A 16,664-nucleotide genomic window follows, 5' to 3' on the forward strand; every position below is an offset into this window, starting at 1 on the left:
CAGATAATTATTTCTTCTTTGAAGTGGTTGTTGTAAAATGTGTCAAGAGTATTGACAGTAACAGAATGCATTATTCGCTCAATACTCAAGTACGTCGTTGAATGCACTGACTTACTGACAACAGATAGACTGCATCTCTCTACCTTGGGAGTTGCCTGTATGTTTTTTTTTTCACAGTTAGAAATAAAAACCGGATCAGCAGTGTGTGAAGAAGTCAAGCAGAACCTAGTTCTTTCAGATAGTCGGTACATAACTTGTTGCCAGGCCCTGAGGTCTTCAGTTTGTTTGTACCCTGAGAGAACTGGACTCAGCTGCTTCATTAGAGGCTCTGTTTGCTTCAGTGTTTGTTGTTCTTTCTTTTAGTAAAGGAGTGATTAAACTACTTCGCAGTGAGCCCTACATTTCCCCATCTGCTTTTTAAGGCTCCTTATACTCGAGTCCAACCTGAATGCTTGTTAAAGCTCAGGCTGCTTTTCCCATATGTGTCATTGGCAGCTCTGAGACAGGCTGTAAGAGCTGTGTGAAAATGTGCAGGAGAAAAGAGAAGATTCATCTCAGCGTTGATGGAGGACACCTGCTCTCCTCTGCCTGAATCCCATAGAGACACTCAAGAAGTTTGTTTTTATTGACTTGTGAAAAGGAGGTGGCATACCCTGGTGTTGGTTTTGTGAAGGTTTAGAATTAGCAATATCTTAGAGTTAAATATAGATGTTTGCTGATCACCCTCTCTGTCTCCTCCATCTCTTCTCCTCAGCCTCCACTCAGGTGGTTTTCTCCTTCGATGTCGGTAACGGGCCACTAGAGGTTCAGGTGGAGTCAAATGTTCCTCTGAATGACAATCGTTGGCATCGAGTCCGAGCTGAGCGAAACGTCAAGGAGGCGTCACTACGACTGGATGGACTCCCCATCGCCACACAGGAAGCTCCTGCCGATGGACACTTCCACCTGCAGCTCAACAGCCAGCTCTTCATAGGTAAGGACTGGGATGTTGTTTTCCATCTTTGATATACATTACAGTAGTATCTGAGTAACTCTTGGCCTCATGAGTCTCTCCTCTTCCCTCTGTGGCCCTCTCGAACCACCTGAGACTGGAAACAGAAGTCTCTTTCTGTCTCTGCATAACTGAGGCACTAACTACCTCACTTGTTCCTCTTGTCCTCCTTATAATTCAGTGCTTCTGTCTCTGCAGCTCCTCTTTGTTTTATTCTCTTCGCAGAAAAGTCACATAGTGCCTTTGTTAAGCTCTCATCAGGTGTTACTCTCTAAAACACAGTCAAGAAAAAAGTGGGTTGTTCAGCCTTCAAAATTATGAATTTAGCAGCCAAGTTTAGAAATAAGTGAAGCATAAGAGAACTGAGCATCTTCTTAAAAGAGTGATGGAAAAAAGCTCCTTGAATCAGATTTTCTTCTGACTATTAAAGGCTCTGTGAAGATCATCTATCTCTATCTGTTTGGCGTAGATATCAGTGACATCTTTGTCTGTCTGAAGTGTTCTTCTGGGATAAAGACTCAGTTTCCCATGAGCATCATCTCTTAGTCATGAAGATATGACTCATGCCAAGGCATGGCTGACTCTTTATTGCTAAACTTTGGAGGCTGGCGTAGTGTCATCAAAGGGACTTTCAGTGTGTGTAATAAATGTCTCATAATCTGTGAATCTGACCGAAGATTATGACAATAGCATTTAGAAATATCCATTGTGTTTGCTGGTAATCTCATTTTGGAACAACAGGGAATTATGAAAGTAAGAGTTACTCTTTAAAAAGTCATAAAAGCCTTCAAGACACTTTCACAGGTACAGGTCAAGTTGATGTTAGAGGAAACTCTTTAAGGGATTTAAAATAGTTAATGGTAACCAGTAGCATAGGTTTGATTTCAACATGGCCAACCCCCGCTGCCAACACTTTTTTTAACTGTGTAATGGCATAATGACAGATGAAGTGTCTGTTTTATAATCATCCCTAAATTTTACTTCGAATAATTGCATTAAACTTTGCATTATACATAGATTTACAACAAAACACAAGCATATTGACTGTTCACATGTTAGCACTATGCTGGCTTTGGAGCATAGAGGACATTTAGCCATGTTTCCACCAAGCAGACTGATTCAGTTCGTTTCGGTACGGCACACATTTTGCGGCGTTTCCACTGACTTATCCCGGGACAGATCCCCAAAAACCAAGACGAGCCACCCTACTTTTTTGGGACCTTTTCATATGGGTGTCAGGCTGAACTGATCTGCTCTCGGAAAGTGAAGCTAGAACACTGCAGACTGTTGATTGGTCAAAAGAACCTTCACTTACCCCGCGACAGCGGTTGTATTTCTCCTGGCAGCACACAGACTTCTCTGAAACAAAGCTTGATTGTTCTTTGTATCAAAGAGCTACATGCCAATCACAGAGAGGATGAAATGCTGCATGTCTTCCATCTATGCTCTTTGTTTACTGTGTCACGCTGCTACGGCGTCACGCTATTGTTTAACAGCTGCGGCTTTCGGCATCCGGCTTACACGCCGCCTACCATGAGAGGGCACAGTTTGCTGTGGAAATGCAAACGGGATCAGGCTTAACTGTACCAAACCGTCCCAAACCGTACTGAACTGACCCGGATTGCTTGGTGGAAACGCGGCTTTACTTAACAAAACAATCCACCAGGCTGTGATTAAAAAAAGGCTTCTCTATTGAAGGTCTCTTAAAGTAAAAAGTTATTTGCTCAAACCTATAAGTCAGGATCACTAAATTGTAACTATGACTTTTGGAACAACAGGGAATTATGAAAGTAAGAGTTACTCTTTAAAAAGTCATAAAAGCCTTCAAGACACTTTCACAGGTACAGGTCAAGTTGATGTTAGAGGAAACTCTTTAAGGGATTTAAAATAGTTAATGGTAACCAGTAGCATAGGTTTGATTTCAACATGGCCAACCCCCGCTGCCAACACTTTTTTTAACTGTGTAATGGCATAATGACAGATGAAGTGTCTGTTTTATAATCATCCCTAAATTTTACTTCGAATAATTGCATTAAACTTTGCATTATACATAGATTTACAACAAAACACAAGCATATTGACTGTTCACATGTTAGCACTATGCTGGCTTTGGAGCATAGAGGACATTTAGCCATGTTTCCACCAAGCAGACTGATTCAGTTCGTTTCGGTACGGCACACATTTTGCGGCGTTTCCACTGACTTATCCCGGGACAGATCCCCAAAAACCAAGACGAGCCACCCTACTTTTTTGGGACCTTTTCATATGGGTGTCAGGCTGAACTGATCTGCTCTCGGAAAGTGAAGCTAGAACACTGCAGACTGTTGATTGGTCAAAAGAACCTTCACATACCCCGCGACAGCGGTTGTATTTCTCCTGGCAGCACACAGACTTCTCTGAAACAAAGCTTGATTGTTCTTTGTATCAAAGAGCTACATGCCAATCACAGAGAGGATGAAATGCTGCATGTCTTCCATCTATGCTCTTTGTTTACTGTGTCACGCTGCTACGGCGTCACGCTATTGTTTAACAGCTGCGGCTTTCGGCATCCGGCTTACACGCCGCCTACCATGAGAGGGCACAGTTTGCTGTGGAAATGCAAACGGGATCAGGCTTAACTGTACCAAACCGTCCCAAACCGTACTGAACTGACCCGGATTGCTTGGTGGAAACGCGGCTTTACTTAACAAAACAATCCACCAGGCTGTGATTAAAAAAAGGCTTCTCTATTGAAGGTCTCTTAAAGTAAAAAGTTATTTGCTCAAACCTATAAGTCAGGATCACTAAATTGTAACTATGACTGGAAAATCCCTATGTATAAAACCATATTGGATCAAAACAAATTTCCTTTGTTCAAAACAACTTTTTCCTGGATACAACACGCTGAGTTTAGGTATTTATCAGTACAGTTACTTAGCTCTACGGTTTGAAACATGACATCAAGCAAACGTTGTAGGAGCCGGCTATATGTTAGCGACATCTGCAGCCAGGTGCTACATCATAAGTTGTAAGTAGTTTAGTAGCCGCTAATATTTAGCACAGCTGGCAGTCTGGTGCTTTAAGACATGTCTGTAATGTGTAACGTTAGTAAATCCTGGTTATGTCCTGCCAGTCATCTACCAAGCAGAGCTAACGTAACCTCAGACTTCATTTTATTTACAGACTCTCAAGTTTGAACAGACCACTGCAGAATAACTGCTGACTGTGGGCTGGAATGAACATTATCACAAACAGCTTAACCCTTGTGTTATAGAGTGATACAGCCCAAGCTAATGAGCCTTTAGCTCGGCTGTATCACTCTCCCGTTTCTTCTGCTCTTCTGTCCTTTTTCTGTCCGACAGTTAGGCTCATTTGTTTTTTATCTCTTCTCACTACTCAATTTTGTCAGCCAGCGTGGTGGTGTCATAGAGACTTTGACGTGCTGTAAACAAATCTGGTCCTGGTCAACCTGACTTGGAAGCTAAGAAGTTGCAATTTGAAAATCACTTGTACCCAGCAATATTGGCGCTGATAATCTCAGTTTAAAGTGTGGATTACGATCAGGCATATATCTAGAAGGGAGACTTTTTAAAGATCACTTTCAAACTCCTCACAGCCCCTTTAGATTAACTATCATGTCCTAATTTAAGATCACCTTTTTCTGTTACCCTGCTACTCCACTGCTGCCTTAAAAACAAGACAGTTTTGTTGCTTCTTCTGTCTCCTGAGAAAAGTGAAAGTAACAAATATGATTGTTAGTTAAAGTGAGAAAACAGTTGGAAATACTGTTTTGCATTCATTATCGGCTGCCTTACACTTTGGTGAAAAAAAACCTTCAACCTTCTTTTCTTGACATCCAGACAGCTCTCAAAGACGTATTTAGGAGGTGGTGACAAAGTGTGAAAGGATTTTTCTCTTTGTGTGCTGCATGAGACGTTTTTTTTCCCTCTTCCACATTGATACTGGTGGGGACATTTCAACCATTGTTTGAGATTGGTGTCCATACGCTCCATACGCAATTTTACACCCTTGAAGGCAACCTGCTGAGATATGTTTCTGGTGTTGTCAAAAAGTTAAAAATGGTTTAAGAGAACTCTAAGGGCACAAACAATAAATATTTTCCATTCATTTTGCTGATTTCAACTAAAATCCCTGTGATTCTGTTTTACTTGCTGTTTTTTTTTGTCCATGTCAGCCAGTGTCAAGCTGAAGCATAAGATTAACCAAAGCTACAACTCTCCCTCATCTGCCAACCCCTCAGTAAAACATGCATGTTGTAAATTGTGTAGTGTGGATGACAAAGGCTGTATTTCATACATGCAAACGATGCAAACTTGTTGTCTCTGTAGCTGCCTCAGAAAGTGCCGACTCTGCACAACTGTCCTTGAGGGATTCGTGCAATTTACACACTCAGACTAAGATTTCTTATATCACAGATGTTTTTTTGTGGCTGGGATCTGATAAGATTACAAGTGTACATATATTTTCTGTGTATTGAAATATGTAGTTTATGCAATTTTCCTCAATAAGCCTCTGAGGGCTGCTGGAAATGTGGCTGACACCTGAGCACTGACAATGACCACATGTTTAATGCCTCAACCGTGCATCAGGGAGCACCAAAACCTGCGATTTCTCGCAGTCAATACCTTTTGGTGGTAACCTGTGACTGTGAGTGTTTCATTAGAGGCTTGTGTTATTAACCAGCATCCTGAAAATCTCTGATATAGACTTGATCAATACTGCAGCCTTGGTTATCTGGACTTCATCAGTTCAGAGCTGCTAGTAAACCTCTGTTTGACCTCTCGAAGTCCATCATGCTGTATTACTGAGTAAATATAATGTCTGTCACTTCATATCAGTAAATACAGGGTGCAGAGATAAACCAAGTAAACATTGATGTGACTCTTCACAGCAGCAGCAGAGAAATGAAGTCGAGTATTGATTTGTTGAATATGTTCATCCAATAATCTCTTCTGTGGTCACGAACCACACAACAAGACATTATGAGTACAGCACATGGGGGCAAGTCAGATAGACCTGTTGGTTATGATATGATATGATATGATGTCAAAGGGTACATTTTTGAATACATGACATGAAGGTCCAGATGTGACCTTTTCATTCCTCTGATAAAAGCGTCTGAGACATCATCTGTGTGCCTACAATATAAAGCTTGTTTGGAATAATAAGCTAAAACGTGGCTTTACAAGAATGAATATTTGCAAATTGATGAGGAGAAATGTTGCTCTTGTTTGGATTTCTAACTACATCATCGACTGGAGTGCACTTCCTCAGATTTACAAGTCTTCTTGGTTGTATGAATTAATAAAGTAAAGTTGTCCTCTATTAATTCATAAACCCTGCTTCAATAAACAGTGTATTTATGAGTCTTAATTATGCCGTGTACAGATTTATTAGGCAGTGAATTGCATTGTCTCGATTAATCGTCTGTTTTATTGCATTGCATGGGTTTATAAGCCATAGGATTGCTCCTCCAGCTTCTTTATTGCCTGATATTCAGAGGTGTAAAATATCCACATGCTGCAGTTTCAATTGAAAGGTTTTTGCATTCATTGCCGGCAGCGTTTCACATTGCTTGTAGTGCTGCCTGGTTTGGAAAGATAAGCAGCAGTGTGTTGGTGCTGCTTTTGCATCCATGTTAACTGGTGTGTTGAGATATTTCTACTTCGCAGCCTGCAAAAGGTACTATATTTATTTAGTTTAAAAAGCTGATGTAATTAGGCTGCTCCTGACACATTGTTTGGCGTCTGCTTCACAAATCCTCTGTGTGATTGCAGAAGCGAAATATTTACCGGTAAAACCTGCACAAGCCCCCTGTGATTGTTTCCCTTGCAGTGAAATTCAGTTTTCAGTCGATGTGTGATTTTGGTCCACTGTGCAGAAAGCACTCTGAGCAGGTAAGGAGAGAAGTAAAAACAAATTGGATTCAGGTGAGGCTGGGAAATGTTGGTATTTATGGCAACTTTAAGTCTCATACCCAGCACTGAAATAGAGATTCCTGAGTCTAACGTGAAGCTGCCTCTAGATCACAAACTGTAACAAATCACAAGGAGCAGGAGGGCAGAAATAAAAGTTTCATGTTCAATGCTTGATGATTTTTTTTACAGATCTCTCTTCAGTCAATATGTTTAAAGCACCTCTGAGGGACTTTTGTTTTTTTTGTTTTTGGCACCCCTTGTGGACCAAGTGAAATATTTCATCCAGTTGCTATCCTTCTCCTGCACAGTAGTGCATGCGTCAGGATGAGGTCTTGGAGCTGAAAACTCCAAGTAGCTTTAAACTACCTTTGATTATCTTCATTATCTTGGTGTTTACTTTGTGTCAACTTTTGCACCCCCCTGTGGACACATGGTTCACTGTATTTTGGTATCATCTCTGTCTGACAAGAAAACCAACAGAGGCTCCAGTGTGAAATAAGCCTCGTTAATACCAAGCAGTTCGGTTCGGTCCGTCTTGGCACGGCACGCATTTTACGACGTTTTCACGGACTAATCCCGGGACAGATCCCCAAATAACCGATACAAGCTGTCCCACTTTTTGGGCCCCCCGATCCGCTCTCGGAAGGTGCAGCTACAACACTGCAGCCGGTTGATTGGTCATAAGAATTGTCACTCCCCATGGGACAGCAGCTGCATTTCTCCTGGCGGCACACAGACGTCTCTGAAACAAAGCTTGATGCACTTTGTATCAAAGAGCCACGTGCCAATCACAGAGAGGACAAATTGCTGCATGTCTTTCATCATCGCTAGTGTGTATACTGTGTTGCATTTTTTTTTCTTTCTTGGATTTACTGGGGGGGTACACAGCGTCACGCTGCTTTGGCGTCACACTGTTATGTTAATTATACAGCTGTTGGTATCTAGTTTACACGGCACCTATCACAACAGGGCACAGTTGGCTGTGGAAATGCAAACAAGACAAGCAGCCAAGCTTAACCAAGCCAACCTGTGCCAAACTGTACTGATTTTAACCGGACTGCTTGGTGGAAATGAAGCTTTTGATCCAAGAACTGAAACTAAGTTTCTTGTGATATACTAGCATTTAATGAATCTCCTGTTTGCCATGATACTGCCACTACTACGACTACTACTACTTATAATAATGATGATGATAATAATAATAATGATGATGATAATAATAATAATAATAATAATAATAATAATAATAATAATAACAATAATAATAATAATAATAATAATAATAATAATAATAATAATAATAATAATAATAATAATAATAGTTATTATTATTATTATTATTATTATTATTATTATTATTATTATTATTATTATTATTATTATAAACTACAATACAAGTAACATAGTGCTTTAGAATAAGCTGTAAAAACGGGTAAAAATGAACAGCAGACAAAGATAAATAAATAAATAAATAAAAACAAGACAAGCAGCCAAGTAATAAAATACATTAATAAAAGCAAAATAAAAAAAAATAAGATAAAGTAAGATAGAATCATGAAATGAAAAGCTTTTCTGAAAAAATGAAGCATTTCTGTAAAGGATAAATGCTGTGTCAGGTCTATCCTTTAAGAGGAAAATTTTCAGAGGAGAGATTAAACATTTTTTTCGGTTGACCTGAGGCCAGATCAATCATTGCTGGCAGGCCGCTTTGTCCTGATTTTCCTCTTGAAAGCTCTTCTAAAGTCTGATGATATGTGATGGGTCAACTATACAGAGGCAAAAACAGAAATACATTCCCCAAATGTTCCGACAAAGAGGAAAGGAGAAATGGATTGTAATGACCTCAGTTGATGCAAAACATCCCAGACATCACGAATCATCCTAAGCAGAACGTAACAAACTCTATAGAAAAATTTTTCACACTATACCAGGATTTTCTCTGGACGAATCATTGTGAGGGGATCACCAGTACCATGTCTCTCTGCATAAGTTTTAAGTTGATCCATTACAGCAGTTGTTGAGATATTTCAGCCCGCCCTGCAGCGCTGCTGCTGGTGATGATGCTAAAATCAAAAGCGTAAATGGTGATTAAAAAGTTATAATCAGTTACAGCCTGGCTGAACTCTTTGATGATTAATTAGATCCGATGTGACGTAATAACCTGCTTTCATGTCAGGACTCCTCCCTCCTCTCTCAGGCGGCTCTGTGGATATTTGGCTGTAACTCTCTCTGCTCCAGAATTTCCTTCTGCTAACTCCTCAGATTTTATGTAAATCTCCTGCAGGTCGAGGTTCTTTGTATTTTAAGCCACATACTTTGCCTTTGATGCTGTCTTTGATCTCTGTTTCAGTAATTGTTTTGTTTCCATTCATCCTCATACTGTATGCTTCAGTGCAGAGTGTGCTCTCACAGTGTGATCTCCTGTTCAAAGGTTATGTGAGGCTGACACTCTCACTGATCTGAAACTTATCCGGTCAGAGGTGAAGTTTATCTATTCTCAGATTCTTTAAATTCTACTTTTGAACTTCGCTTTGAGTCCATCATTACACTTTCTAAAAGATATCTCGCTTTCTAAGAAGAGTTGAAAGCTGTAAAAGTGTCTGTAAAGGTTTGCGAAATTCTGGTTTAGCAGTGTGAGCTATAGCTGCACTCATGGATGTCACAGGGCAGGTTGAGTTTATAGATTCACATTTTTAAAGCTGTTCAAAGTTTGCAGACTTTGAAGGTTTCAGTCTCGATCACTGACTGCAGATTTGAAGTGTCTAAACTCTCTGTAAGTGCAGTGACTTTCATGAGTCAGCTAAGCAACGGTCTTTTTGAAAGAGTCCTCTATTTATTTATTTATTTATTCGAAATGTGCCTGAAATCAAAGCTACCATAATTATCAGAATAAAAACACTAATGAAGTAAACAACATCTCAGTTAGTGCTGACTTTTTCATATTTCTAAAATAATAACGATTTTGATCATACACCATTTTAGAAAGGAGGGATTTCAAAGTGCTGCGACAGAAAGGCAGAGGCATCTATGAGCGGAAAGCAAGAAGCTAAACATCATTAGGACCCAGGCAACACAAGAACCTGAAAACATGAATTAAGACCAAAGATATAAGTAGTTAAAGACAAAGAGACAGGAATCACTTGCAAAGTTTAGAAACACAAATGAACACATTGGTGACAATCATGATTTGTTTTTTATTTTTATACACATAAAAATTGGATCTTTTAATTCGTCTCTACTTAATCAATGCAATGTACGTCACATTTTTTGTATTGATCTTCAGAGGATGGACTGAATGCTTCCAGGCTTCAAGTTTCTTTTTTTACAACAGCAGGAAAACATTTCTCCACTATTCAAGAAAAACAAGATAGAAAAGGATAAAATATTAACTGCAACCTGACAGGAGGAGGAGGGGGATTTTGCAAAAAAAAAAAAAGGACCAAAAAGCCCAAATTGAGTATAGCACAGTCCATTTGAATCATTATGGTGTCATATCAAAGGGAACACCTGTGATTTTTTTTCAGGGGTGTCAGTATTGGCTCATGTCATCTTGTCAAAGTCAATGTCAGCAAAAGCCAGTGGTCTACCAAAGTGCTTTAACAGTAATCTAGGTAAAAATGATGAAAACTTAAAAAAAAAAAAAAAACAACATAAAACATTAAAGTATAAAGCATGAGAATATAAAACAACAATATAGATCAGCATAAAAGACGCAATGTATGTCACTGGCTCATAGGCTTGAACTGGCAACCCTCTGGTTACCGAGCCAAGTCCCTATGAACTGAGATGCTAATGATGAAAATCAAAGAAATTTACAGTTACAGGATACATTAGAGGAACCCTGCTGCTTGTGCATTTGTACCTCCTTTACAGGATTTTATACAATGTCTACATGAAACAATAAATAAAACTTAGGGTGGAACTTTAAGGCAGCTCCATAATTCTACATGTTTGTAAAAACTTTAATTTGGGGATTTTTTTACAAAAATTAGGTTGTTTTTAGTCATAGCAAAGTTTTGCGTGGTGTCCTTTTTGCAGTGATTATCCCTCAGTCCTAGGGATGGGTACCTTTCACATTTAAAACGATGCGGTACCGGTTCCTGGTACCTGGCAATACGTACCGGTACTCAACGATACCAATTTTCAATACTTTTTTCTGTTTCTGTGGCATAAAATATTAATTTGTTCAATAATGAATTATATATATTTTTTCTATTTAAAAAATAATTCTTTAATTTATAAGCTTGCAATGCTATGTTCATGTCTAGCTAGGAAAAAAACCAACTCTCTCACTCCTTTACAGTCACAAGGATGTGTTTAGGTACCTAAACATGGTACCTTTTGATTTTATGTGAATCAATACCAGGTACTTTTGACAAAATTTGGTTGGTACCTATAAAAGTACCTAATCCAGTACCCATACCTACTCAGGCCCCCAGTAAAAGCAATCCCCTCGCCAGTTATGTAATGGTTGGAACGCAAAGTAGGAATACCTGATTAGGTTCTGGTTCTGCTCTGGACCTGGTTTGGTGGAAAAGGGCTAACAGAGCAGCTTATAGGGAGCAATGTGGACTGTTGAGCTGCAAGAGGTGAGGAGCTGGAGCTCGGTTTAAAACAGGCAAAAGGGTGAGCTCCAGCTTACGTTAATTGTGTTACACATGCATTTTTTTCTGACTATAACAGAGTAGGAACAATCTGCAAACTTATATTTTCAAACAAAAACTCTTCTTTCTCTGGCGTAGATAGCAAGAAAAGAAAAGTTTTGAAAACGGCTAATGGCTAAACTGCTGTGTAAATGAGAGTCTGTTTGGCTCTACACAGCAGCATAAAAGCAGAAACATATATAACTTTTAATGGATTTCAATTTGCCTCTCCATACACAGAATGTTCTTTTCATTTGCCACTCACACAGAAAAACACTCAGTACAAATGTGCACAGTGTTCCTTTATGGTGTTTGACATGACAGACTTATTACACGTCATCACCATGGACTGGTCTGGTACACTTATATAAGCCTTTTCAATCATTTATGCATTTTCATGGGGACAGGAACACGCTCATAAATAAATACGTCTGGTGTGGGCAGGATGATATTTAAGAGAAAATTTCATCTCTTGACTTTCTGTGTCAGAGCGCAGTGTGGGGCCGATCACGGCTCACTGATGGGTGTGAAAAGCCAATACTGATGAACGGTTGGAGGTTGCCAGCTGGCGTGTGTGAACTCTTTGGACACCAAGAACAACTTGAACCTGTGATCTTTGCACAAATGTCAGATTGACAGGTTTGAAGTCCCGCTGTGACATCTCATATATAGGTTCACAAGATGTATGTTGAAGGTGGAGAGTTTTTCTCTGTAGAAGAAGCAAAATGGAGGTCAAAAGGTGGGAAGATCTCTCCTTTTTCCCTTCACAGACTCAGCTTTGATCAGGCACACAGTCAGATGGTGATTCACTGAGGCAGACAGTCACCAGCAAAGAAATGTTTTACATATTAACTGCAAGACAAGTGATGAAAGTTGTGTCCCTGGTTTTCTCTTCCACTCCCAGCGTCTTTCTCCAGAGTTGTCTCATGGTTGTGGCATCTCATGAGAGGAGCGTTGACAGTTTGGAGCTAGTGTAAGGGCAGAGGCGAACAGGGATGTGCTGCAGCTGACAGGAGGAGGAGAAACAGAAAGAAAGAAAGAAAGAAAGAAAGAAAGAAAGAAAGAAAGAAAGAAAGAAAGAAAGAAAGAAAGAAAGAAAGAAAGAAAGAAAGAAAGAAAGAAAGATGTCACAAAGTTTAAAAAAAGACAGAGGAGAGATGAAGTTGTATTTATTCTATCGAGGTTCTAGAGGTGCTCACTTTGATTCCTTTGTGCTTTAATTTAACTAGATGTGATATCTGCACGCAGACTTGAAATGTAACACACTGTTTTTGTGTTGTCAGGAGGCACAGCGTCCAGGCAGAAGGGTTTTCGGGGATGTATTCGCTCTCTGCAGCTGAACGGCGTCACTCTGGACCTGGAGGAGAGAGCAAAGATCACACCAGGGGTTCGAGCCGGCTGCCCGGGTCACTGCAGCAGCTACGGCTTGCTGTGCCAGAACCAGGGCCGCTGTGTGGAGAAAGCCAACGGTTTCCACTGCGACTGCAGTCTGTCAGCGTACACTGGGGTCTTCTGCAACACAGGTACACACACACACACTAACATACTGTAGAGGTTTTGGAATGAAATGCTTTGATACTGGCCAATACATCCATAAAGATTCTCAGTTATCTCGCTCATGATGACCCAAATACTCAACCTAAAATCAACATAAGTTAGATAATCATCTTCTTGTCTAAAAGGCTTTTTCGGTACAAACCTGACGTGTAGGGAGCTAGAGATGTTACAGTCATGCAGAGTTCATAGTGGTTGAGCAGCACTTGTTAACAGACCTGTTAACCTGGTTTCTCTTTGAGTCCTTTACGTCTCTTAGCCACGTTCATTTTTCATGCAGTGAGAAATCAAAGATCACAGCTGGCCTTTTTCCTTTTATACAGAGATTTTTCCACTCTGGTTTGAAGCCAGTCAAAGACAGTTGCCACATGAAACTACACTTTCTTTAAAATTACAACCAAAAAAAAAAAAAAAATCAGCATAGGTGGGCCATACAATCCCCTTTTAGAGACATTTTTATCTTTATTTACTGTGTGCAAGTATGTTTTTGATTTTCATTGTTACCAAGGTACTATTGAGTCCCTTGATTCTCATGAAACGGAAATTGATGGACATAAGCTCATGCAGAGCAAAGTAAGGTTTATTTCTCACTAAAAAACATGGTTATAGATAAACCCATTCCAGTATGACTGTACGACAGTCGCGAACGGTGACCTGTTACAGTGGTCATGCTGAAGTGTTAACTACAGCGAGCGCCCATTTTTTAGCAATTTATTTATCAATAAAACGTGTAATATGTTTTCATGGAGCCACGGAGGTGTCAGGCCACAGAATATTTTATTAAAGCGAGGGAACACCTTGCACATGTTAATAAAGCGTTCTCTCCTCGCTACAGTATAGTGAGAGAATGGGATAAATAAAGCTTTACCTCTCTATGTATGCGCGCTCATGCTTGCTCATAGCAGTGTGAAGGTTGTTTAAATCACCATAACCTGTCATAGTCCAGACTGTGTGTTCTGTGGAAAAAAGGAGATTTGGCCAATAGAATAATTTGCTAACCAGTGGACAGCCAGCTAGTTATTTATGTTTTTCATAGGTGCTAGATTGAAAGTGACGGACAAAATTCTTTGCTTTTTTTGTGATGACTAATTCAGGACTATAGGCCGACCACTTGAAATTGTATTTTGCTTTTCCTCAAAAATTCTCTGGGAAAACAGCACTGGACGCAAAGACTGAATTGAATTGATATCACTCATTTTGACTCGGTTACTGTGGCAATGAAGTTATGAGGTTAATCCAGTTATGAGCATGCAGCTTTCCAGCTTTTCGCAAACAAAACAGAACAGATAAGGCAGGAATTTAAGACCAAAACAGTAGAACTAAGTTATCGTATAATAGAACACACTGACAGATGAATATATTCACTGATTTTATTGAAGGGCTTGGGCATGACCTGCATTTATAGCTTATAATGACTGCTCGCCCCTGCTGCACGGGGATGTGGACCTTCATATAACTCACTTAGTGAAACAAAGACAACATGTCATTAAGTAAGTCCTTTGTATGGCAACACCTCAGGGGCTTAAAGATTTGTTTTGATTGAACAAAATCAAGCCACTATAGCACCTTCTGGTAATTCAAGTTTGCCAAATCTATCTAAATCAGACTCATAGAAGTAGAAGGAATTTTCATTTACAGCCCACCAGTTAAAAAAACTAATATGCATAGCTCTGCATTTTAATATCCTCAAAGTGGAGAGTAATGTCTCTGAGCCCAGTTGTACACATGCTTCTCTCATTGATTTTGGTCAGAGAGACTCAGCTTCTTGAAGCCAGTCCCACTTGGACACTCAGAACAGCTCTCTTTTGCTTTTCTCCATTGGTTTAATATTTGGACACCAGAAGTTGCTGCTTGAGATTTCTCAGCACTCTGATTCTTCTGTAGATTATAAAATGATTTCCCACTGTACATTGGGGATAATTATTCGGAGACTGTTGAACTCTTTACTGATGCAGTCCCTCACAGATGTTCTCCCAGATGTTTTTTGAGAGCATTACACAACTCGAGAGTTTTGTCTTTCATTTCCCAACTTTCCTGAAACATTTTGCTGTCATCATTTTTTCAGAGAGCAACAAACCTTTTCTGCACCATGTTTGAAATATTGTCCTTGCAGGCTCCACTCGAGCCATTTAATATATTTCTTACACCATCAAAATCTGTTTTCACTGTTTTTGTTACATAGAGGTCTAACTGTTTTGGAAACAAAGCTCAGTCCTTCTGATGGTTAATAACTCAACAGGACGACTTTGTTCAGAGCAAAAAGTTTTCAGTTATTAAAGTTGAAGCAGTTGCAAGAGATAATTCTCACATATTTCTCCTCAGCTGAAATGACACTGATGATTCCACCAGCTTCTGTCTCTTCAGACACTTTCAAAAAGTTTCTCCGTGATATTACCTCCATTGTGGCTTATTTACTGTGTCTGTTCAGGATCCAAGGTCGAGCTGTTATGAAGCTCTGATGCCTTCAGCAGGAGGAGTTGAAAGAGTTGTTATAGGACACTGTCTGAGCCCAGTCTTTCTGCAGGTCAACCCTGAATGTCTGGGTCTGCATTGACTTAATGCCTTCTCAGTCAATTAGCACATATAGGCAGTTATTCCTGTAGAGCTGTAACATTAAATATTCACACAATAAACTTTATAGACCTCAAATAATGGAAGTGGAATGGGGAGAAGCAGACTCTCAGCTCAGGACGTACATGTGTGGGTGTTTTTCTGCTACTGTTAAAGGTTAAGAGTCTGTATCATTCCAGCGAACCTTTTACTGCACTTAACTCTCATCAAGAAGTACTTAGCTACCAGGGGACTTCAAAGGTTTCATGCAAATAGCATCTGTTTGATGTGCTAGAGTCAATGCAAGTCTTGCGTTTGATGTTTAATTCAGCACACTAATAATGCATCATCAGGTTGAACTGTAAGTCTGAGTTCAGGAACTTAAGTGAGTTGAGCATTTTCATGAGTACTTTATTTGCCCTCTTCTGCTGGTATCTCCTCCCTTATCTGCATCTACGTCAGCAGGATGAAGCTCAGAGAGGGAGTTTCTATCACTTTGAGGCTTTTGTGAATATATAATGGATAAATCTTTGTCATAAAGTGAACATGAACTTCGTAAAGAGCCGTCTCTTTAATTAGTATTAATGTTGTTTTCTTGTCTTGTGACGCAGTCGGAGCCCTGAGGATGCTCTTTATATTTTATAGATCTAAAAACTCTCAGCAATTAATCCTCATATTGTAAAGTGTTACTCTAAAAGCATTAATTTTGTCCTGCCAAAGAAACAATTATTTTCTTCCTGAATATATTGAACTATTGTTCTTCTGGAGGGAAACAAAGGAGGTGCTGCGAATGAGAATGAATGGTGTCTATGCATAAAAAGTCAATGATTCCCCCATCAAAGAGAGGTCTCAATAAAAAGACACCAAGGTTATGAAACGATGCAAATGACTTTGTTTCGAGTAAAGCTGTAAATCACACATCTAGTTTACAAAGTATTGTGTTAAGTTCTTGTAGAGACTGTGCCAATAAAGTGTTAAAATGTGATCAGACCTCAGATAAAATATCCA

At 39.6% G+C, this 16,664-nt stretch overlaps 1 protein-coding gene across 1 annotated transcript in view; it reads left to right on the top strand.

The window, feature by feature from the left end:
- Positions 1-16,664, top strand: part of LOC141803994 (contactin-associated protein-like 4) — a 142,636-nt gene that overhangs the window by 104,100 nt on the left and 21,872 nt on the right. The window contains exons 17-18 of the mRNA XM_074688170.1: positions 755-973; positions 12,836-13,075. Coding sequence (XP_074544271.1) covers positions 755-973; positions 12,836-13,075 — 459 coding nt within the window. The remainder of the gene's footprint in view (positions 1-754; positions 974-12,835; positions 13,076-16,664) is intronic.

This window comes from Halichoeres trimaculatus, unplaced genomic scaffold (assembly GCF_033239565.1).
Source record: "Halichoeres trimaculatus isolate MK-OKI-2021-1 unplaced genomic scaffold, fHalTri1.1 fHalTri1_scaffold_15, whole genome shotgun sequence".
In the NCBI taxonomy this organism is placed as follows: domain Eukaryota; kingdom Metazoa; phylum Chordata; class Actinopteri; order Labriformes; family Labridae; genus Halichoeres; species Halichoeres trimaculatus.